The sequence below is a fragment of the Amblyomma americanum genome, chromosome 7, assembly GCF_052857255.1.
Source record: "Amblyomma americanum isolate KBUSLIRL-KWMA chromosome 7, ASM5285725v1, whole genome shotgun sequence".
NCBI classification, from domain to species: domain Eukaryota; kingdom Metazoa; phylum Arthropoda; class Arachnida; order Ixodida; family Ixodidae; genus Amblyomma; species Amblyomma americanum.
Window position 1 is genome coordinate 70,280,350 of NC_135503.1, and position 25,026 is coordinate 70,305,375.

The following is a 25,026-nucleotide window of genomic DNA, read 5'->3' on the forward strand; positions in this document are numbered from 1 at the left end:
GCTACACAGCTAGCATAGTCCCCAATAAACTCAGGATTAAATTTCTAATAAGTAAGTCTGTCGGGCAGAGAGAGACGATCTGGGGAATACTAATTACTGCGTGTTTACAGGAGATAATCAAGTGCCTGTATTGGGAACAGTTGTAAAAAAGCGTTAACGCAGAATAACTTACTAATCTGCAATTCACTGATTACATTGCCTTGCAATGTTCCTCAGAAGACTACCTGCTCAATCATGATTGATCAGTTAGACACGCAGAGCAATTTGATGGGTGTAGAAGTTAATATGCAGAAAACCGAGGTAATTTCAACTCTTTCTGAAAAGAAGGGCAGCTTACAATTAATGGCGAGGTACTGGAAGCGGTAAAGATTATACTTATGGAAACTAAGTGCCGCAGATCCCAATCATTCTGAAGGGCAGCTTACAATTGATACTGAGGTACTGGTAGCGGTAAAGATTATATCTACCTAGGGAAAGTAGGGGCCGCAGATCGCAATCACGAGTGCTAAGTAACTAGAAGAATAAGAACAGGCTGAAGCCCATTCGGCAGATTCTCTGAGATCATGAATTGCAGTTTACCAAGCTCCCTCCTCAGGGGCGAGAACGTGTAAACTTAAATTGAAGGATACGCAGCGAGCTATAGAAATGCAAATAGTAGGTGTAACGTTAAGAGTCAGGAAGAGGGCAGAGTGAGCCAGGGAACAAGAGCGGGTTATTGATATCATAGGTGAAATCAAGAAAAAACTAATCGGTTGAAGGGCTTGTAGTGCAAAGGCAAGATGCCGATGGTGGTTAAGAATAACGGAATAAATTCGAAGAGAAGGCAAGCTTAGCAGGGGGCGTCAGAAAGTTAGATGGGCGGATGATATTAAGTTTTCAGGGATGAGATAAATGCACCTGGCACAGGACATGGTTAATTGGAGCGATATAAGGGAGGCCTTGGAACTGGAGTGGGCGTGGTCCGGCCGCTGCTGATTATTAGGTACAGAAGGCCATGACGGGATCGCAGGCCCACTGTTTCTACGCTTTACTATAGCAAGAGGTTTCGCTGTATGAAGGAAAATACGTGTACAATTGACTACGATAGCCCACCGGCTGAAGTCTTGTTGAGAATTATGCACGACGTGGGATGAGATACGCTACATATCCACACTAACTGCGTTCGCTAAGTCATAAAAATAACTATCCTGAATAAAGCTGAGAACAACTAACAAGTGTTCGGATACAATAAGCTCCCTCCAACGCGTCTAAGGCCTGCCGATGACTAACGCTACACTGCGGTTACCAAAGAATTCAAACTATTTTTCGCCTTCTATCACATCAAGCGGTATGCTGGCGGCTCTATACAGAGCACACTTCAGTGATGCTGCCAAATTTGCGTAGCCCGGGGTCACCGATACTCACTGTAAGAAGACGCCCATTTCGTGGTGCTTGGCTGATGCTGATCACAGAAAAAATGTGGTAGTATCACTCTCAATGCTTCATGGAATCGCGTGCAGAGCAGCAAAAAGCATTCAGCGCATCTATCTGATGTCTTTTCGCGTGGAAATACTGGCAGACCATCGCGCCCTACGCCTCGATTTCAGCACAAGCGCATGCACCATCGGAGGAAGAAGAAGACAGTCGTTTTTGGAGCAAGGCCTGTCCGCCTGGTTTATTCCTACAAGCAAAACCATTGACATCCTCTTCCAAGATGCCGGTAAATGAGGTAATGCTAGCTTCTTGTGACCGCATCGCACACGTGTGCGCAGTATTTTTCATACTGAATGTCAGTAGATGCGCAATCATGCTTTAGCTACATTGTCATCTAGGACTATCTTCGATGTTTTTAGAATCTAATGCTAACATTCAATTCAAGCCATCGGTGTCCAAGGACCATCGAGCAGCCCCCCGAGGAGCGCCGTCGCTGGCACGGTCCTCTAGGTCATATCCGGTGGCGTCGCAAGGTGGTACGCCTGGTGAGTGAGGAAGCGCACACGTCGTGGGCACGAGGTGCTTTCTCTCAAGATACAAAAGAGGCTGAAAGCTCTATCAGTAACATGCACTGTTCTTTATGGCGCCTGTTGGTGACAGGACGTAACGTGAGCTTACAAAGACAACATACGCCATCTAGAGATCGTTCACGCCTTGAATCTCTTAAACATATTTTTCAGAGGCACAATAGAACTACATGAGAAACAAACTTTTCACGCAATGACGGTGTGAAGCTTTCACAAAGGCACTTAGGCACAGACTGCTGCTGATGATGATGATGAGAATTATAGGTTCTCATGGCGCAAGGGTATCTACGGCCAAAGAACGGCATAGCAGAAGGTATTTTTCATTTCTCAAGGTGGGGTCAAAGACTCATTTCTCAAGCATTTCACCCTAAAGAAGCCGAGCACCAGACCGGGAAAAAGCTTTTACCCATTGGATCGGTCCCCGCACCTGCCGCACGCAAGGCGGATGCTCAACCACTTGGCCACCGCTGCGGTGGCATAGACTGCGTCAAAACTTCTGGTTAGCTGAGACAAAATTACCCAGAGAATAAAGGAAGAACAATAATGAAATGCAGACGCGAAAATGCTTAGAGCTAGGAATGACCATCGGAAAAGAAAAGCTATCAAAGTGAAGAAAGTTAGAAAAAAGTCACGGGGAGGGCACCAGAAATAAATTGATGATGCCAAAACAGAACGACTATAAGCTAACATAAATAGGACGTCTTAGATTGAACGCAGTTTAATTCCCTGACAAAATAAGCTGGAACAGTGCAACGTTTCTTGTTGTAATACCAAATCCAGCAAATATAATTTCCCTGCAGTGGGTATCGACACCAACAATAAAGAAGTATCAGTGAAGGACAACCAAGATTGCCCATTTCCTTACAGAAATATTGGAAAAGATACAAGTGTGAAAACTGGCGTATTACAAGATGGAGGCATAAAACCAAGCTTTCATTAAACAAATTGCCTGCCCCGTTGGCTTAGTGTTTAAGGCGCTCGTCTATTGAACCGGAGTATCCGGGTTTGAACCAGACCGCGACGGCCACGTTTCAATGAAGGCGAAGCGCAAAAGGCACCCGTGTGCTGTGCGATGTGAGTGCGCATTAAATATCACCAGGTGACCGAAATTATTCCAGAGGCCTCCACTGCGGTACCTCTCTCCTCCTTTCTTCTTTCACTCACTCCTTTGTTCCTTCACTTACCGCGCCGTTCTGGTGTCCACCATGCTTTGTGAGGCACTTACTGCGGCATTTCCTTTTCTAAAGACCAATTATCAAATTTTTGTTCTACAAAAATACTAATGGATGACTTGAACTTCGCAGGATGTAAATAACTTGCGCTTGTGGTGTCGCAGTGCCTCTTAAATAGACTTTTGTGCTTTCTAATATAAAGCACAAACTAAAGCTGGCTCTCGAACACTTTTCGCAGCGCGAAAGGCTTGCTCTGACATAAGCACGCAAGAGTGCATAACATATGAACTTTATTATCTGGCGTTGAACAATGAGACGCGCATTATCGTATAAATATATAAAATAAAATATTTTCATCGTCTAATACCAGCAACGTTACAATGAAGCAGTTCATGTCCCCACGGCAAGTGGTGAGACAGAACAATGGCGTACGCAAGGAAATAACGAAGCTTAGAGTTGACGGGTCATTAAAACAAGTCTAGGTTTGGGGCTTCACGCGTAAGACAATAGAAAACAAGAAGTCACTTCCTTCTCAAGAGCAATACCTTCACATTTTGAATGGTTGGTAGTAGTATTTCTCGCTGCCAAACCAGTAAGCCTCTGCTCTCTTTATGAGGGCAACCAGTTTCTTAAATCCGGCAGTACACTTGGTGTAGGTCGTGGGTTTCGATCCTTTGGGCACACCTTCGAGCTCCGCAGCCACCGACTCCCCTTCTCGATGACAGACTCCGGCTGCACCAGCGCTGGCCCCTCGTTCCCGGTGGTGGTGGTGAAAAGCATTTACTTAGCTATATATACAGAGAGGTGCTCATGGAGAGCCCCTGGTGGTTCTCGCCCCTTACAATGGAAGGCGGAGTCCCTCATTCCGGGACCCCGTTGGACGTCGCCGACTATAGAGCTCGACCTTCCCCTCTCCGTGCACCGCCTCAGCACTCGTCGCATTTTGACGGCCAGTTCTCACCTGCGCACCACTCGCACTCTCCGCCTCGTCTCTTGCCGTCGCTGCTGCAACACCGACTTAAATGTTCAACGCCGGAAAACAACTAGACGGAGTTCCTTAGGCAGGAACAATGGCTTCGTCGACCTCCGTATGTCATGCCTGGTGTACTAAAGATTTAATCGATCCTTTCATTGAAAACGTTGATTCTCTTGCGCTTGCAGATACTTGATCTGCTGTGGTTGTTACTGATGCTATACTCTATTGTTTGCCTCTAAAAGTTGTCCTGCGCTTTCAGAGGTCTTACTCCATACCACAACTGCACAGCGCATCGAGACGGTGGATACCTGTACGGCCTTAGGATCCAGGATGTTCCCTATGTCTTCAGCCTTATTGTCTGGCGTGCCTGCTCTCACGTTTTTGTAGCGATAGCTACATTACGGTAGCATTTCGAGACCTCAACGTGGCGGCGCAGCCACAGCGCCGCCACGCTGTCACGTGGTTGTTCACGTGGTAGGAAAGAGCTGTCGGTGGCGCGGCGCCGTGCTTTATCACGTGGTTCGTCATGTGATTCGTCACGTGACCAAGTTTCACTCAGCCAGCTGTAGCTATAGCGTCAATCCAGGTTTACCCAAAGCTAAACCACCGCCAATTTTTTTTTTTTGGTGTGAGACATGTTATCTCGACATCACATCACATCACATCACTTTATTTTCCTTAAAGACCCCTTGCGGGGTGTTACATAAGGCGTGGGTTTTTATGAAGTACAGGTATTCAATGCAGTCATAAATGTTCCAGGGCAGGTGATGGCAGCGATATCCTGCAATTTATTGCTCCCGTGGCAAAGTCGAGCTTTCTATGTTCTGCGACGCACTGATGGGTACTGAAATTGCTCAAGAGGCCAAATGTCATTCTTCCTATCACCTTTGTCATTCTTTCTATCAATCCCCATGAACTCTGTGAATTTAACGTCATGAAGTTATGCTTGTTTAACGCTCCCCCGCCTTTGAACGCATGATGGATACTATTATCTGCGGTTTAAAGCGGCACTTTTGTCTTTGCTATTTGAGTAGCATCACCATGTTTTCCCCTTACTTCGCTGCCTACCTCACTCGCCACAGCTCAATTTGAAGAACTGCCATTTTGCTGCCCACCAACTGGCCATTTCAGAATATTCCATGTCGAAGAATGGCATCCTTCCTTACTCAGCTAAACTCCGAACTGCCGCTGCGATTTCTTAATAGACCTGTTTCAAGCAGCTGAGCAGCTTTAATGGCTTGAGTTCGTACTTTCGGTGTTTCGTTCGCAACTTTGCGACCATCATTGCTTCTTGTCGCAAATTCCAGGCGACCCTTTCTGCCAGATAGCAGGTTTGTGACAGAGCGTTTGCAAAATTATGCGCCGTAGTTACCTCGCCTCCCATATTACGCCACTTTCTACGCTTATCGAAGCTTACTCCGACATTAGTGACTCGGGCCTCGGTGCTGATCTAGCGCAATGAAATTGCGGCGCTGAGGAATAGGTTGTGGCATGCGGACGTCGTACTTTAACCACGGTTGAGAGAATTATTCGGTCGCCGAAAAAGAATGTTCGGCTATCGTCTGCGCGCTTCAGATATTTATACCGTTGTTGTACGGGAGCCCATTCGGTGTTGTTGCGGATCATCACGCTGCGGTTTTCTTCACTGAAAGATCCCGCCGCTCGCGTCGCCCCCTGGTCGCATCGACTGCAGGAATATGATAACAGCGTCATCTGCCGCACCGGGCGCAAGCACTCTGGTGAAGACGCTTTATCCCTCTCGTCGGTTCTGCCTGGATTCCTGTTGCCGCCTCCCTTCGCTGCATCTTGTCTTCCCTGTCTGTCGACGACATGTCTTTAAAACAACGCAAAGAGCCAATCCAGGCGTAACTCATCGGTCTCCTCACCAACTCGTCGATCTCGCAGGCCTCTTACACCATTCGCTGTTAGGCGCAGCACTTTGTTCTCCGTAACCGTCTCCTCTACGGACGTAATTATATGGCAAACGGCCGTAAGCGGCTGCTTGTCGTATAGTTCTCTCTGCGCCTCTTACCCTATGTACTCCGTGTTTGGACACACGGGAGCGTTAAAGACTTATGAATGGCTGAGACAGCGCTTTTACTGGTTCGGCCTGTATACCTACGCCAGTAAGTGCTCTCTAGTCCCGATTGCCAGCGGCGCAAGCCTCCTTTCCACATCCGTCTGCCCCACTACAGCGTCTCCCTTGCCCAGACCGACCATTTCACCGTGTCGGCATCAATCTGCATAAGCCTCTGCCGTACACACCAGCGAAGAATGACTGCAAAATCGTGGCTGTCGATCACCTCACTTGCTACGCGGAAACCGCAGCAATTCCGACCGCCATCTCAATCGATACCGCGTTCTTTCTTCTTCCCCACTTCATTCTGCGCCACTGCACCCCTCGTAAACTTCTCTGCGACAGGGACAAATCCTCCTTGTCTGAAGTTGTTGACGCGCTCCTAAATTAATGTCACACAGACCATCGGACCACCAGCGCTTACCTCCCTCAAACCAATGGGCTCACCGAGCGCTTTATCCGCACACTGGGGGATATGCTGTCATTGTAGATCGCCTCCTATCGCTCGAATTGGGACCGAATGCTGCCATTTGTTTCATATGCCTACAACACCGCTGTTCAAGTAACCACTGGATTCTCTCCATTAATTCTCCTGTATGGTCGCTAGCCTTTGTCCGCAAGACGCCCTCCTGCCGTACCGGCCTGAGATCTCGGAGTACATCTCGATTCGAAAGCTCCCAACGACTCTGAAGAATGCCGACAGCTAGCCCGTCCACTAACTTCAGAAAAGCAGTGCCAAAAGAAAGCCAGCCGCGGAAACAGTCATCTGCCACCCCAATATTCCCGGTGCTCACGTCTGGCTGTGGGAACATTCAACCCTAGCGGGCCTGTGCAGCGAGCTGGGTGGCATAAATATCACAATGGCGAATGCAGTAAGGGAGCATTGAGAAAAAGCAAAGCATAAGAAAACGTTGTGCCAGAAAACTCCAGAGTAGACAAGCATGTCCTTTCTGGAAGCCAGAGACGTTCCACAGCAGTATTCTAACTTTTAACTTTGGGTGAGTGAACCAGGGCCTGAAATTATATAGGAGGAAGGCATTTCATTCGTCGTGCGTAAAACCTGTAAAAAGTATGTCTGGTTAAAAAACGTGTCGCTTGATGTTCTTCATATGCCGCTTTGTTTTCTGTTTTACATCGCTGACACATATCGTAGATCATAATATTTTGAACCAGTTCTTGGTTTGCGACAGAGTTGCTGAGGAGAATATTGCGCATTTTCTTGCCGCCATGCTGAATTCGCAGCCTGCCAAAGTGGCCAGACATCTCCGATGCAACACGGAAGCACTATTCCTCTATGTGAACCAGACCACCACCACGGATGCTGCAACCACCCTCCATTAGTGCCACACCAGTGGTACCCGCCCCCACCTCCTTCAAGCCAGGTGAGTGCCATCGTTAATTCTTGACTGGCTCTAAAAATGTTTCCAGAATCAACGCAGACTTACTCGTACTACCTCTTACACACAAATGGGCCGTCAGTTCAAACTTGAACGACGTTATCATCGGAGAGCTTATATATAGGAGCATTCTTTTCGGGACACACTCCACTCATATATGACAGTCGACTATTAAGTCTGGTTGGTTCGTGGCTTTGTTTGCCGGTTTTTCGCGCACCACAACAACGGATAGTTTTTTTTTTAATGCCGAACATGTCTGTGAAGGACAAGTACTGAAAATACGCAATCGCTGCCTCTAATAAAACTGAAAGCAAAAAAATTCCAGCATGTTGTGTTCGCACGAATAAGCAAGCTTTGTAATGCAAAGCTTTAATATTCCCCTCTGGTTCACTCAGGCCATTTCATCTCACTATAGACTGCATATATAGTCTATACTAAGCGTTTATGCTAGACTATAGTCTAGCGTGCGCAAACATGCATACTGGTCCGCAACAGGCAACGCATCGACTGGGTCCTTAGCGGATGATCATACTTTATATATCAGCAGCAATGCCGCGCAAAATTACAACGCAAAAGAATGTCAGTTCTCAGGGGACAAGCAAAACGCATGCCCGGGCGCGCAGTGAATTTTCGATATAGGATCACTGAACGCCGCTTCAAAACGCGAATCTAGGTTCGGTACAAAGATAAAGGCGTATAAATCTCTCACCACAAACTCTTTCACGCTTCCAAAGTGATCAGTGCCCGCTTGTAAGAAGTTTTTCCTAGAACATTTACAAAGTCAACTTGGGCCACGCATTGTTTGTTTCTTGACGTGCGCGAATAACTGAGCGTGTTTGTCATCTTTCGTCTTTTGCTTTAGAGCGTGGTCAGCGGTCGTTGACGCAACGCCAAGTATGGCCGATCTAAAGCACTCTACATGACATAGGAATCGCCAGCACCATCCAAACGGCACACTTCAAAAAGTGCATGCGATAGCTCTTCCGGCACCAATCGGTTTTGCTCCTGAAAACTCGATCGGAGCTGAAACATCAAGTGGCACACACTGCCTGCCTGCCGCTTTGTTGAGGTCTTGCGCACATTTGTCAATATAAAACACATCCTGATGCATGGGTGCGTTTTGGTAACATTATGCTGCTTTTCTTCTCGTTTTAGCATATTATTTTGTAAGACGGATTCGGCAACTGCTGCTTGGATCAAAACAGGAAATTCTGTGACAGAAAATATCCGTAAAAGATTACAAACGCTCACTAGCATATGATGCAGGAATGATTTTTGAAGAGACAGTTCCCAGGCTGGAGACGCTATTCCAATTTTTGTTTTCGGCTTGAAGTGTGTCGGGTGGTACGGCTGCCACTCCTGAACCAGATCACAGTTAGCGTCCTTGTCTGTGTCCTGTTTTTTGTTTTGTGTCCCTAACAGCACCACAGTTTAGGCTCAAGATTGCATACACAATATCGCAGGATACAGTACCGCGTCCTACCTGGCTTTCGACAAGAATATGGAGAGACGCGCTGTTTCGTAGCTCAAGCCGTACTGTTTTTGAACCAAAGTAGCCGAGAAGACCTGCCACATCCCACAGCTATTCAAAACTTTGCAGTCACTTCAGTTATCGCACTACATTGAGAAACTGAAAAGAACGCGTACACCACAATGCTTACAACATCCGGTTTTCGTTCAGTGGGTGATGAGAGTGGCCAGGTTCTAAGCCTACCCTGCAGCCATTCGAATACGCAATACATGTCCACGGTTTGTTTGTTTGCTATGCCTTTTTTCACTTAACGATCGTGCTTGAGTCTAAGTAAACTCAGAGGTAAACGCTTAGGCACCCCTTTAAAAAGTTATGTTAAGAAAACGACTATACGAATGATTGCTTTGATTTTATGAACGGAGACAATCCTTCAAGATTATTTATATCAGATTAAAGCGGTAGCGTTCTAGCTTGACTAGCGGTGGTGGCGAGGAATTGAAAGAAAGAGGGGGACATGAATTGCACACTTTATGGAGTGTGCAGAGTGCTACCACATCCGGCCACTCTTGTTCGATGATGGAAAATTTTTTTGATGAAATAAAAGTTTGGTTATCTTGAAGTGTACTTACTGGCCATGTGTTTACCGCCCAAAACATCTCCGACACGACTTTGCGACACATATTTGCCTGCTTCGGTTATTCGTTTTAGGGCTTTAATTCACTTCACTTTTATGTTAAAAGCGTTCCCTATGAAGGGAATAAAAACGTTGAAACCGCCGCGGTGGTTGAGTGGTTATGTTGCTCAGCTGCTGACCCGAAAGAAGTGGTTTCGATCCGGGCAACAATGGTTCCATTTAGATGCACATGAAACGCATAGACGTTCAAGTACAGTGTGATGTTAGTGCCCGTCAAAGCATCGCGGGTGGTCGAAATTATCCGGAGGCCTGCATTACGGCGTGTCTCATAGCTTGATTCGCTTGTTGACCTTCGCGCCCCTATCGCTGTTTCTGCCGGACGATTGCAACACGAGATTTTGCAGTAATGGCAAGAAATACGTTCAGTGCCGTCATCTCTGGTTGTATCTCAATGCTAATCCCAGCCATGACGTTGTGAGCAGGCGCAAATTTGTAAGAAGGCCGCATTTTTAGACTGCCTGGAAGTATAAAACAGATCCTAAGAGATCCACTACGGCGTAAGGCCTTTTCGGATAACAAAAAAATCATTGGGATTTTGATGCACTCCTGTTTTTAGTGCACAAGACAGTGAAACAGCATCCTCATTAGTGTTCCACTGAACCATATTGGTATGCAGTTGGTTGTAAAAAATATCAGTGCTGCAGCATTTTCTATCAACTGCAGGTCAACTTTTGGTGCTACTAAGCGCCATTTCTTTAAAGGAGCCAGAAATTTCTTCTCTACTGCAGTACTTTATGGAATTGAAATGGAGGGTATCGTCCTGTTTCGTTTCAGCATTACGTTATGCTGTTCTTCACAGGCGACAGACCATTGAAAAGTTAATAGTATTTTAAAAGTGCTATCAAATTATTCCGTTATACTCCACAGCATTTTTAATGGCAGACTGAGAGTGAAATGAAGGTTATTGGTTATTGAGCGCCCCGAGGCGACTATAGCGCTCAACATCTTGCGGGAGTCAGTAGGTGATGGAATTATAATAGTCTTTAGCGACGAACTCCAAACCCGCTTAAACCTTGCCTCTCATTACGGAGCTGCTGAGGGTCAAAAAAATATCTACCTCCGCCGTCAATTAGGTGGAAAATTGGGTTCTGTTAATCGAGAAAATCGAATCGCACAAATCCTAGCCATCGCACATCACTTGCGGTCTCTCATGTGAACACCTACACCAAGCATTATCAACCCAGTAAGGCAGTGATTACTCACTAACTTCCACTCAAGCGCTGCCATGCGGCTAGAAAGGAAAGCTATTGAGTTTTCCCCGAAACTGCATGCTTGTCCCGGGTTTGAAGCTAGAATCACCGCCTGAATTTACAAATTTGCACAACAAATCGAATTTAAATCTTCGATTCCTACGGCTAAAGATTTGTGCATATTCTCTTTCTAACGTAGCCTATAGCTCCCTCGCCTATCTTCATAGGCAATTTCTGCTGAGTCTGTTTCCACATATCTAATCCTTAAAGTGTTATCTTTTGAAGGTATAGTATATTTCATACCTTTTTGATAGAGTGTGCATTCCATGTTTTATTTTCTCCTCAGCGCACATTCGCCCTTCACAAATCCTTCCATCCCCGCGTACCAGATGCCGTTATTGGAGTTCAACTATTTCATTTTGCTTCCTATGATACCGCAGGCCACGCTCGTCTCTACACCGATCCCAATCTCAGTGCCAATGCCCATGCCATGCGGAGGCACTGGGCCATCGGCGCCCATCGTAATCAACGCCCCCGCTGCGCCACCCGCCCCACCTCCTCCACCGCCTCCCCCTCCGCCCCCAGAGCCTCGCCCCAGCGCCGCACAAGAGGTTGCCTCCATGATGATGCTCACCATGGTAGACTACCTGCGCCGAAGGATGGACAAGCAGCTGGCACACATGTATCCAGAAGAGCGCCGAGAGTCGTCATCTAAGCCTGCCATGAAGGTAGTTCAGGTTTATGCCCATTCATTGGGCACAATTATGTCGATATCTGTTGCTTGATTAGCGCTCAAATCTTTAATACATAAGTTTTCCGCTACTCATGTCAGAGATACCTGATAGTATGAGGTTCAAAGCACAGGTTCATAACCATGACTCTTTTCCGAGGTTGCTCGGTCGAGGTTAACAGTAAACAGCGCCACTTAAAATCTTTGAAACCGGCTCAGATGGCGCCGTACAATTTCTGTCTTGCTGCGGAGAGCAAGTCTTCGCAGTTCACCTGAACACCGAAAGTGCAGTAGCAGGGTTGTAGCCTCAATATTTGGTTTTTGCCAGAGCACCAAATTTTTATAGACAGCTTGGGTTGCAATAATAATGAAAGAGCTATATGTGTACGGCCATACATCACACAGTGAACGTCTTTAGGAATGTGTCGTCTATGTTTACCTTTTCTAGCTCAGTTTAGCCCTGTGTAGCGCGACCTTCAAACAGCTACTAGAGCCCGTAGGGACTTGGAAACGTCAAGGTTCAATCTGAAAATAGTAATTATCGAGCTGTATACTCGTGCTGCTGGCGGGTAAACAGTTAACAGCACTCCTAGATTCACAGACGACGTGAAGAACAGGATAAAAGGCGGCGATAAGGGTGGTGACGAGCGGCAAAGTGGCTGCAGCTTGTCTGAAACATTTCGTGTAAAGAAATTAGAGGTCTTCCACCTGGATTTCTAAGTAATAGCAAAATTATCACAGAATGAGCCTGCTCATCTTGATTTTCGCAGTCTCCGTTACATATCTCGGACATGGGGCTGTCATCGCTGCCGCGATCGCCAATGACACCGATACAAACACCAGAAACGTCTCCTGGCATGTCACCTATCCCTGAAGACGGGAAGGAGAAAGAGAAAAAGAAACACAAGAAAGTAGAGGAGAAGAAGGAGGGTGGCGATGACAATGCTGATCAGCGGAAGGCGCCACGGCCGGCCATCAGCGCTAAGGGTGCCGACGTCGTGAAGCAACTAGACGACCTCGTGTCGGAGGGGCCGGGTGACACAGAGTGAGTAACTTTTCTGAAGAAATTGCATAACTCGGTCTGCTAGGTTACTGACATGAACACGGTAGAAGATTGCGAAAGGCTGCTCTCCATTTCGCAGCAGGCCTCTGCAGTGTCGTGTTCGCGCAGAATTTCTCAGGAAGTTCACGCAGTCACTGAAGCGCTCTCTTAGCTTTTAAAACGCCATGCTAAACTATTTTTCGCTAGTTATAAAGTTTTAATAGGTATTTAAGAATAGTCGCGGAACTGTTAATTTATTTCAGGCGCTATGTGTCTTCGTGCTTTCGTTGCCTGGCCGTGAGTGCACTAGATAACTCTATTTTCAAAAAGCTGCAAACTTGTCAGATGAGGTGTAGCTACTTAGACGTTCTCCTGGGCGGCGGGAGATAGTTCGGAACTCATCGCCGAACAAAAACTGATCCAAGCTTACCCTGCCCGGCGTCTCTCATAATTAGGAGTGCGCGCTTGGCAGAGGCACCGCAAACACTCCTGCGTCCTTAAGGGGGCATACTAAGTTTCGAACACGTCAGCATGCAAAAGGCGAGGCTGAAAAGGTATGCGACCAGGCAGCAGCTTGACAACACGGTTGTTCACGCTTGCAAGGGCGCCCCGCAGGTCGCCGCCCCGTTCGAATCTCGTCTGAAACGAAAACTCTCGGGAATGACGTCGTCCGCGCGCTTAAGAGAGCTTCGTCTGCTTTGGCCACGCCTCCTGCGCTTGCATAAGGTCTTCTAAAGTGCTGTGGTCCGTCGCTATTCGCAATATACTACAAATGCCTGAACGAATATTAGTGTCTCCTGGCGGTTGTTATGTGCACCACGCTCGTATAAGTGTCATGATGACAAAGGGGCGCTCTTTTTGGGGCCGGCCGGTCAGCCAGTCAGAATACCGTCATGGGTTCAGAAAAAGACTCTAGTGTTGTTGTTTTTTGTGCGTTCATAAAAAGTTTTTTGAAGGAGGAATGTCAAAAATGAATCATTTCTAATGATTTTTCATGAACTCAGTTGCTGGTAGAAGTTATTATTGCGGTACAAGCCAATTCTTCCCACAGCCGCTTCCTGCTGCTGCACAGTGCGGCTCGCCTGGCGTCTGCTAGCTCCGCTGCTGATCAATTCACGGAAATCGAGCATATGCTTATTCCCTTATGAGACGGGGTTCACATTCAAGCGTTGACGAGGGTAGGACCACAATTACAGCGTTGGCGAGTTCCGAGGCACCCTCAGCTGCGGCATCAATCTGAAACCGGCTATGTCAGACGACTAAGGCAGCCAGGGTGCAGCACCGTTCGTTTCGACCGGCAAGCTGGTGGGCGACGTCGTTGCGGGAAGCTCAACAGGCTCGTTAACTGGTGCAGCGGTTTGCAACTCTCACTCGCGATGATAAACAATCGAGCAGCTTATGAGTGGCATGCTACTGCGGTTTTTCTACCAATGCAAGCGCTTACGACTGAATAGACAGTTAATCAATGACACATGATGAAGCGGATGTATGGCGAAGGTCGACGGTAAAAACGGCCACACTGTGTGCTATAAAGATTGGTCGGAATGGGAACACTCTAACGAATACCGCGCGCACACTGCAGTCCACGCCTTAAGACAAGCGACTGCTTCGCTACACTCATCACGAATCTTGTGTCGACGCAGCACGCGACCATTACCGTTCGGTTGGGAGCAAAATGTACAGCTCCTGAGCACGGACCTTAGCTATAGCACTGTGTATGCAGAACTCCTCAGGTATTGAGTGTAGCAGATCTATGTAGGCGCAATGGCGCACCTGAAGCGAGCATTCGCAATTATTGTCGGTGCTCTGGAGCGACCGTTCAAGCCATGATTGATGAAAATCAGACCGCCGCGCTACTTCACAAAAACCTTTCATTCAAAATACCTATCCAGCTACCCATTATCGTGAACGGAACCAGCGCCAGAGGAACTCGACGTATTAATCAGTATTCAGTAGCCCCACTGCTGCCAAAACAAGCTCTCATAAGCAGAGTTTCTTTCCGTGCACCGTTGCGGAATACAGATTTTTACTTATTCATGTTTTTACCCTGATGCTTTCATAGAAGTGTTGGAAAGCCCTTGTTGCCAATTGTAAAATGAATAAGATGCCTGTTTCCAATGTTCTGTTAAATATTGCTTTTAGTATCTTCGCTTGTTATGACTGTATGTTTGTAGAATTTTCCTCCTCCTTTGGCGATAGTGTTTGCCTGTAGTAAGAATAAATAAAAAATATAAGAAAGAAATATTGGCTAAGTGGTGAACGCCACGCGCATATCAAATGACGTTGATAACGTATGCTAGATGCCGCGAAAATTCAGAAAAAGTGCATTAGTACCTTATGAATAATTAAATGAATGATATTCACACAAAGGTACCATTTATTGGCCGAGACCATAGGCAAAGCTTTTCGCCCAGTGCACCGATTGACATCCCTGTAACCTTGGGAGCGGTTCATAGTATGTTACACCGCTCTCCAGACGCACGGGAAGCATGGTACTAAGCACTTTACTCATGCGTCGTTTCTGAAATTTTTGTTTCTACCATCTCTTCATGGCAGCGGTACGAACATGTAAATTAGGCACCATCGTATCCACCAGGCTGACTACGCACACTGCAGGGCAAAAGCCCCTCCCAAGTGTCTCCAATTAACCCTCTCCGTTGCAAGCTTCGGCCACCAGATCCCCGCAGATTTCTTGAATTCATCCGCCCACCTAACTTTCTGCTGGGCTCTGCTACCCTTGCCTTCACTTGGAAACCATTCTGTTACCCTTCAGGACGAGCGGTTATATTGCCATCGCACACATGCCCTGCCCATGCCCATTTTTTCCTCTTGATTCGTCTAGAATGTCATTAACCTGCGTTTATTACCTCCACTCTGCCTGCTTCAGCTCTCTTAACGTTACACCTGACATTTTTCTTTCCATAGCTTGCTGCGTTGTCCTTTAGCTGAACCCTTTTTGGTTAGCTTCCACAATTCTGCGCGTAAGTAGTGGCAAGATACAGCTGTCGTATATATTTTTTAAGCGATATAGGTAAACTGGCATTCATGATCGCAGACAGGCTGCCGTAGCAGTTCGCCCCATTCTTAATATTCTAGTTATTTTCCTGTCATGATCCGGTTCAGCGGTCACTACCTGCCCTAAGTACACGTCTTCTCTTACCACTTCCAGCTTCTCGCTACCATTGTGAACTGATGTTTCCTTGCAAGAGTGTTAAAGATTACTTTGGTTTCCTGCATGTTAATATTAAGACCCACCGTTCTGCTCTGCCTGTCTAACCCTTATATCGTGCTTTGCAGTTCATCCCTGAGTGACTTAGCAACGCAATCTCACCAGCGAATCGCAGATTACTTAGGTATTCTGTATTAACTCTTATCCTCAGCTTTTTCTAATTCAGTCGTCGGGACTCCTCATGTAAAAAAACCGAGATCGAATCTCCCTGCATTACACCCTTCGTTATTGGAATCTTGTTGCTAACTTTATGGAGGACTATGGTAGCTGTGCAGTCGTTATCGATATCTTCCAGTATTATCACTAGAGATTCTTCAACACCCGGATTACACTATGCCTGCTTAACTCTCCTGAGGTCTCGACTGAGTCAAAAGCTTTCTCGTAACCAATGAATGCTAAACATAGGGGTTGGTCATATTCTGCGCATTTCTCTACCACCTGATTGATTGTGTGACTATGCTCTATTGTCGAGTATTGTTTACGAAGGCCTGCCTGTTTATTTCGTTGATTGAAGTCTGAGGTTGTCTTCACTCTACTCATGCCAAAATATTCTGGGCAAAAGCATTTTTCAGCGGGAAGCCGTTGATGAACGGAACATTTTTATAAGATACAAGATTTCACTTTAGGAATTAATATATCCTCAGATCACCCTACGGCAGTATTGAATTTTTTTGTTCTACTCCCTTATTTGCGATCGTCAAAAGCATTTCCATTTGCTTTTTTTGGCAAGAGCAGCTGTTCGATGCGATCAATAGAACGCTTTAAAAGAAAGGCTCTGATACATATCAGAAGAATATACCATTACCTTTAATATTTCCATGAGTATCTTACAACTTCCGGATTTTCATTTTTAATTTTCCCGAGATTGTTGGGCATAAGCGATTCCCTTACTAAACACCTTGTAGTTGAAAACACCATGTGCCATGGCGCTCTTTGGCCGCAGATGCCCCTGCGCCATAAAAATTGTCATCACCATCAGAAGCGAGCAGTAAGCTGGACGGTCTGTAGTTCGAGTTCTTGACGTCTCCTTTCTTATGACTTAAGATAATATTAGCGCCCTGGTACGCTCAGGTCGTAAGTCATTGCGCATACAGGGTGGCTAGTTTTTCTATCACAATCTCCCCTTCGTGCTGCTAATGATCTGCTGTTGTTACCTGACCCTCAGCATCAGCTTTCCCCGTTTGCATTGTTTCCAAGGCTTTCTTTACTTCTTTCATTACTGGTTGGATATGCCATTGTTGTGCGCTGCTGCCTCTCTTTAACATTCTGAATTCATTTGCTACTGTACAGGTCTGTATAAAACTATCAGGCTACTATAACTACCTTAAGCATGTTGTTAATTACATTGACCTTTTTGTCGCATAACGCATACATCTTGTTTTTACCTTTTCAGCGTTTTTAGGCTACCTCTGTTCTTTAGAGCCTGCTCGATTCTCTCCATATTCAACTTCCTTATGCCGGCTGCCCTGTGATTATTTATTAACTTTGATAGCTCTGCTAGTTCTATTCTGTCTTCAAGGTTAGACGCTTTTATGTTTTGTCATTTCTTAATCAGAACTTTCATTTCCTGAGATAGCTTCCCGGTATCCTGTCGAGCCTTCCTATGGCCTAATTATACTGCGTACTCCGAAAAGAAAGCTGCGAGATTATCGATCACTGCTTGAACATTAAGATCGGCTTACTCAGTTAAAGCCGCCATATCTGTTCTTCACCGATCTCCTGAATTCCTCTACATTCCCTCTTTTCGCTACTTACTGGGGTTCCTCTGCTTACTGCTTACAGGGGTTCCTCTTCACTAGCTTTTTCCGTTCCGTATTCAAGTCTCAGCTAATTCGAGCCCTTTATAGAATTCTGTGGTCGCTACAACGCACATTTCCGAAGACCTTCCCATCCTGCTACAATTCTGCATAGAATTTTTTCTTTAACGATCCTAACGTTGGTTTCCTTTCAAAAAACACCGCGGCTATGTTATTGCTTTTGAGCATACCACTGCGTTGTTTGCATTCGTGCCTGTCATTGGTGGGCGCAAAGTGCAAATTTATTTTTTTTATGCGCTCGCCATTCTTAGGCCCATGCCATTTCATTCTTCTCATGGCGGTTATTTGCCTAAAGTAGCTTTGACGCAGAGTATGTAGGGGCAAAGGTCCTACCAAGTGAGCAAGATGGTGCAATCGAGGAGCTAATGCTCCAGAGAATGCACCCTGAGGCCGCAAGGATACGCCTTGTCAGAGGGCAAGAGTAATGAAATGCATCGAAATCAGAGATTGTTCACCACTGCGATGGGAGAGAGAGTTTTTTGGAGCAATGTGAAAGCTGCCGCCGTTGCTCCACCCAGAGGTGCTCCACTTCCCACATTCCCTAGCGTTGCTCTCATATGAAGTTCACGCACTCGGTGGCCAGGTGGATACGCCATACAAAGATACTTTTGGAGTCAACGACAGCGGTATCGACAACGTTGAACGAAATGATGTCGTCATGCGCTATGTAACCTCAAGTCATCATCGGCATTGCCCGCGCACGATCCACTCCCTCCCAACCCTCCTCAGCCGTCACTGCATCTGTCACTGTGGGCACCTGCCATGTTTTAGTAATCAAGTGACCATACGTGGACGTGCCTGGCGTACGATCCGCGCTTAACACGAAATCTTGCGTGACACACGCAGGCAGTGACCTTACTCCTGATGATGATGATGATTATGATATTTTATGGCGCAAAGGCATTTATGGCCAATGAGTGCCATGTCACAAGGTAATTTTCGACTTATCAAGGGGGGTAAAAGACCCATCTCCCAAGCATTTCACCCTAAATAAGCCGAGCACCAGACCAGGAAAAGCTTGTACCCATTGTATCACCGGTGGTTACCCGGTGGTACTGATGATCGAGCCCCGCACCTTCTGCATGCGAGGCGGATGCTCAACCACTTCGCCACCGCTGCGGTGGTAACCTTACTCCTCTAGCCACAGTAGATACACACTCCGACCGTAATCAGCAATTCGTGAAATCCAAGTTGTAGGTGGTCATATATGTTGTGAGCCGAAGATAACAAGAACCTAGCAAGAAAGATGTGATATGCGCATCGTTTGCCCAATGAATGCCTTAATTAAGGGTAGTGTGTATATAGCAACTAGTAGAAAAGAATTAAGAAATAACGTTATTTTTCTTTTTTCTTAACAGCTATACATATTCGTTATCCTTCCATAAAGCAGGGCTCTGACGTTTCTTGACGTGTGTTGTTTGATTGGACGTTCGCTTTGCAGTGCTTTTTCTCTCTTGATGGGTCCTCGTCATTACGAATCATTTCAGATTATGTATGGCCACAACAAACGAGCTCTAACTGCCATTTTTTCCTCAAATCCGAGTGGCCTTAAGGTTAAACTGCCATGAATTTCGTATTATCCACCGCTTCCCTACCAGGGCTGTTCAAATTTTTAAGTTTGAACGATGCCAGAAAATTGCCAATTCTGCGTGACCTAGGATTCTTCTGGGCAAGTATGATGGGAAAATATGACGCGAAAAAGACGTGCATCAATTCTAGGCAGCTGTATCAGGGAGAGTATTTCAATTTTCAGCAAAACATGTGAACGCGAAACGACCACGGCGACCAATACGTCCAAGGCGGCCCTTCTGGTCTCGCGCCCCCTCTGCTCAGCAACGGCCACGTTCTGACGATTCCGCAACATGAATACTTTCTAGATTTTATCTATAATTTTATTCAAAGGTGACTTCCATTCGTCTGATTTTTGTTCTGACAAAGTTGACTGCGTGTAACCTGAAATTGCACGGGCAAGGACACTTTATTTTTCATTCTTTTTACAGTCCTACAATAATTTTTGTCTGTAACCTGCGGTTTCACCATCGCCGAGGTAATACGCTGGTCCACGTCGTTCGCTGAAGATAGAGGGCACGTTCTGAACGATTCCGTGCCATCAGCAGTGTAGCTAAGCGAGTATTCTCCAAGACGGTCTGGGATAGATCTTGCCACTGCACTGTGGAGTAGTGAAAAGCGCTTCGTGGCAGCAATTTTTTTTTGAAGTTCAAGGATCTTGCGGATCTGATTTAATTCTGAAGGAGAAGTGGAATATTATAACGTACTCTTAGGAAAGTATTGGAAGTAATGGTTCATTCTTTCGATTCGTAGGAAAACCTTTCTTGAAATTTTGTGCATTGCTGGCATTTAGTAGTTAAGAATTCCATGCAAAACACGGGGAATATGTATTTGAAGATAGTAGAAACGTTAATAGAATCTGCAGATATATTGATTGTTATAATGCAAAACTAAGTGGAATAGAGAAATTCCTTTCACAACTTTGCGTTGAAAAATGTTCTTGTCGACTATTTCTGGGCAGGTCTCATCGCAAAGTTTACCACAAATTTCTGCAATTTTGCATACTCGCTTCTGAAATTCTTGCACATAAAACGTATATGTATGTTCAACATATTTTACTACCCTATTTTCTGACAAAATGTACTTGTTATTTTTCCCACTTTCAGTGACTATCTCAAACTTTCCCAATTAATTTTCTCTGTTTCTACATCATTATGTCCTGTTTTTTCTATACCCCTTTAAAATAACAGCTCTTTTAGCCGGACTATGATGTACTGAAATAAAGCAATTTTTAAAATTTTTTAGAGAATAAATTGTTTACGCACACCACCCACAAATATTTGTTTTCCCGCGTTAACAACAGAGTAAGTGCTAGTTCTAGATTTTTTTTGCAGGCGCATATGCAAATAATCTTTTAAAATGCACAGCATTTGCAATGCATTTGGAGGTACTGATACCACCGGTTAATATTCCACCCATTTATAATGTGCACTCTGATGGACAGATGTCGGTGTTTCCTGCGCAGAATACTAGAAGAAGAAGAGGTGGGGTCTCCATCCAAAGGCGAGACCACTGGATCCGGTCTCTGCTGCTGCCTGGTGTTGTGGTGCACGTTGCTGGTCGGCGCTTTCGCGCTCGCCGCCGCATACCTGCTGTTCCCGGACGCCGTCGGGGATATCCTTTGTGAGTGTCCATGGCACTCTTGTGCGTAGAACTTCCAGTAGTCGCAACCCAAGCAGCACAGGTAATTGGCCCAACATTGGAACCGTATTGGCAAAAGCCGGTCCTACAAAGGACCAAGATGGAACCACCCTGTTGCAATATTGCGCCGATTACCTGTGCTGCTTGGGAACCGTCACAATTTGGACCTTCATGTCGGCACGCAGGAAAATTGTTCCTCGAGTAGAAGTTTTCTTTCTTGAGTGATATGTCCTTTATAAGTAGCAACCCAAACTACTGAAGTTCTAAAGTTATCGGTACGGAGCGAAAGCACAAGAAAGCGCGATGTGGCGATTTTTATTCGCTTGTAGATTACCTTTGCTGTAGTTAAGTTTCTTGACACTATAAGAGTCCGCGTGCGATTTTCGTGTACCTTGATCAAGTTTTTATAGAGAAATTTGACCATTTGGGGGCGTCACTGTGTATAGCGGTCGCGAAGCGCTCAGCCGTGCAAGCATAGCAACGCTTCATCGTATGTACTAGTCTTGCGCGATGTGATGCCACATAAAGATAAAAATCAGGTGAGCACAAGTACTTCGGCTGGTAATCTAGGGCTGATGCTTGATTTCACTTTTTATAGACTGATATGCACTCTTTGAGAGTTCTACACAACGATGATGCAGACAATACCCGTTCAAGCTCATTGCTTCATAATGTCTCTGTATTGCACTCAATACTCACACCTTCCACCTCTTCAAGTGACACTCAGGCACCGCAATACTTACAACGCAAATTCCTACTCTCTGCCCCGCCTTTTATGCTGTTTCTCAGGGAGCTGGACCACTCCTCTATATACTGCACTATGCTCAGCATTTCGGTCATAGCTCGTAATCCAAACAACCCACGCGCTGGAGGCCAGCAATAACGCGTAGATGTCCACGCTGTACTGTCCGGCATGAGACACCGAACGGGACCTTAGTCGCGAAGTAAATATGTTCTTTCTCTTTCTAATAACATTACATCATGATTGTCGTCACGCATTACCCCTCCTATTAGAAACATGGTGTGTTTGCTAGAAACCCTAAACATCAATCTTTATGCCCGACTGCATTTTTGAAGGCTCTCAATTGCAAATTTTTGCGACGCCACAGCGTTAATCAAACCATAAGTACTTGTCAGTTCACCGATTTTTCTTACAGCGCTGAAATGGAGAGAACTACTTCCTGTCACAGACCTTACTTTTCCTGACTGTATGTTAAGATATATTTTCTTTTTTCTTAAAAATATGTTTTACTTGAGCACTATTCAGAATATTTGTTGGCACAAATCCCAGAGGAAATATACATTTACCGCATCATCCCTTCTAAAAAACATATCTTTTAATCCATTCTGCTAACCCTCAGATTGGTGTGAGGCCCTTTCCTGTGTAGTTGTTTCCTGCAACTGAAAGATCTGATACTGTGTTTTCTCGCAGGTAGCTTAGGAATTGCCAAGCTGCCCGGACTGCACGATCCGGATGCAATTGATCATTTAAATGATACGAACTCAACCCTGTTCGTCGTGGCGCCGATGTTGCCGGAGTTGGGTCGCAGCATCTTCGACGTGATACACGCTAGCGACGATTCACCCATAACAGAATCGCCGCAGGAAGACCTCCGCATATTGGACGAGGAGTACGACGGCGCCGGCAACACGTCATCCCCGAGGCCCAACTTTGCAGTTACACCAGCAGGTACTCCACTTACTTCGGCAGTTTCTCTGCCTTCGCCCAATCCGACGTCGGCTCCGTACTTTTCTCTGAACAGTAGTGAGGACTCTGGTGGCGGGGACGACGTTTTCGACGAAGAACCGTCCGGTGACATGATTGACTTTGGCAGCTTTATTGACATCGCCGCTTTCGGACGGCTATTGGGGCGAACCGGAATGCCTGTGGGACCATCGCGGTATGGTTATACTACTGAAAGAACAAGAAGTACGTTGAACTCGACCTCCAGTGAGATTGGCTTCAACACAACAATCAGATCGGGAATACAGGATCTTCTAGACCGCTTGAGATTAGCGCCTGCCGGAAGTGACGCAGGCACGAAAATACCGCACGACTGGTTGGCAGAGGAGCTAGTCGACTCTGGTCCTGCCGTCGCTGTGGAGTTGGATGACGAGGGCGAAGAATGGCCAATCGCTGGACACAAGCCCGGCTCTCCGATGACGACCGATGAATATCGTGGCTCGGTCACCCTTGAACGTTTTCGTATTCCTAGCGTGACGAACCTGGATGGACAACTTTCAGGCGGGAGGCAAGCTTATCGAGCTTATAAACGTGCCAAGTCAAATGAGGCCGAATGACTGTTTCAATCAGAGCCCATGAATACTTACGCCTGCGCATATATTCCGATTTTTGCGCAACAAGTGGACATTCTTACATTTGTACGAACTAGTTATAAACAGCGGATAGCAGCCAATCTATCTTTAGTACGTTTTGACTTCGGACATTCGCGTCTTTAAAGATGCCTAGAGAAATCTCTATTGCGCGTGGAAGTCGACAGTGAGAGCATGGTATTAAAACTTACCCAAGGATCAAAATTTCAGTTTTGGTTGGTTTATTCCCAACAAAACACGCGATATTAATAACGCAACTGAGGAAATTCGCTATACGCAATGCAAGACTGACGCAGAATGCAAACTGTGTTTTAGGCTTTGGAAACCAGCGCACTATATGCCAACATTGTACCGACTTAATATTTGGTAGCAACATGACACAATGTAAATGATGAGTTCAGATGCTCTCAGAGCATGACAAAAACAACATACGTTCCAGCTCGTGCAAATAGTTTTTATCAAGAGGAGGCAAAGGCTAATTTGACAAGCATTAGCGAATTTGAAACCCATTCATCATTACAGTGAAACAAGCAAAATGTCCAAGGGCGGCATTCCCTGATAAGATCTCAGCTTACTCCTTTCAAAATTTGGATCGACAGATTCTTCCAATACAAGTCTCTTTTTTTCCTTGCAGCGGAGCCAATTGACAACTCGCCCGCGACGTAACATATTATTTGAAGTGACAAAGAATAAAGTTTAGTTCTTTTCACCAGAAATTGGTACATAAGACACCCCAATGTTTTATGTTTTGAACATACTTTCTTGTAAGTTTATCTAGGAAAAAAATTACAAAGAGGAGTGCGTCTAATTTCAGATTTTTGCAAAGATCGCTGCAGAAGACACTTCATTAAGGGTAGAAAGTGCGGCTCTCACCGTAGCAACTGATACATGCGCCCTTCCTGGACATGCCCTAAGGTCGTCATCCAAGTGTAGATGGCAAAGTATGCAGAGAGTAGTCACTCTTCCCTGGAGTGCCCTGCTGGCGTCAGCCCAACGGAACGACCATCATCATCGCCAGACTGGCTGCGCCCACTGCTGGTACTAAATTCGAGAGGCTACTGACAATCTTCGTGGCTAATACTGCACAAAATAGTGATTTTCTTTCAGTCTTGGTCCAAGGTGCGCTACGCAGAACGTCTGTGCCTGTCAGTTAACGAAGCAGGGAAAGCCATTGAATAAGCATCAACTCCCGAAACTACATCATTATTAGTCGTTGTTGTCCTCAGGATCCCGACCATACGCCTAATCGCTTTCTATGACCTTGTCTTCCTAAATGGAAACGTACGTAAGGGAGATGGGAACGTTCGGATGATGATTTTGAGCGCGAAACAAGAAAACAGGCCGACGGTTATTATTAGTAGCCAGGATTAATAGACAACATTTTTCAGTGATGAATTCGCCGCTTCACGAGCAAGCGCTGCTCGGCCATTGAAGCTAAAACCACTGCAAACTTCACGAGTGCCTCTAATCAAGGCACCGAACCCAACGCTCGGTGTCTCCAGAAAAGCGTAAAAAAAAACTCCAGAAACTCTACGCTGCGCCACAGAGTGGCGCCTTCTACGCGCAGATGCCCGAATGGGCATCTGGGCAACTGCGCGTAGTTACCTATCGGCTGCTTCAAGTCGGCACGAGCTATGACCTGGCTTGGAGCTTGAATTTCCTGAGTACATGGCTTGAGAAAGGAGCC

General features: G+C 46.0%; 1 protein-coding gene across 1 annotated transcript; it reads left to right on the forward strand.

The window, feature by feature from the left end:
• Nucleotides 1-3,552: 3,552 nt before the first annotated feature.
• On the forward strand, nt 3,553-23,410 carry LOC144097789 (uncharacterized). Its single transcript, XM_077630421.1, has 7 exons — nt 3,553-3,575; nt 4,408-4,511; nt 7,531-7,607; nt 11,418-11,705; nt 12,478-12,752; nt 20,830-20,987; nt 22,438-23,410. The coding sequence occupies exons 1-7, from the start codon at nt 3,553-3,555 to the stop codon at nt 23,304-23,306; spliced, it is 1,794 nt and encodes a 597-aa protein (XP_077486547.1). The 3' UTR covers nt 23,307-23,410.
• The last annotated feature ends 1,616 nt before the right edge of the window (nt 23,411-25,026 follow it).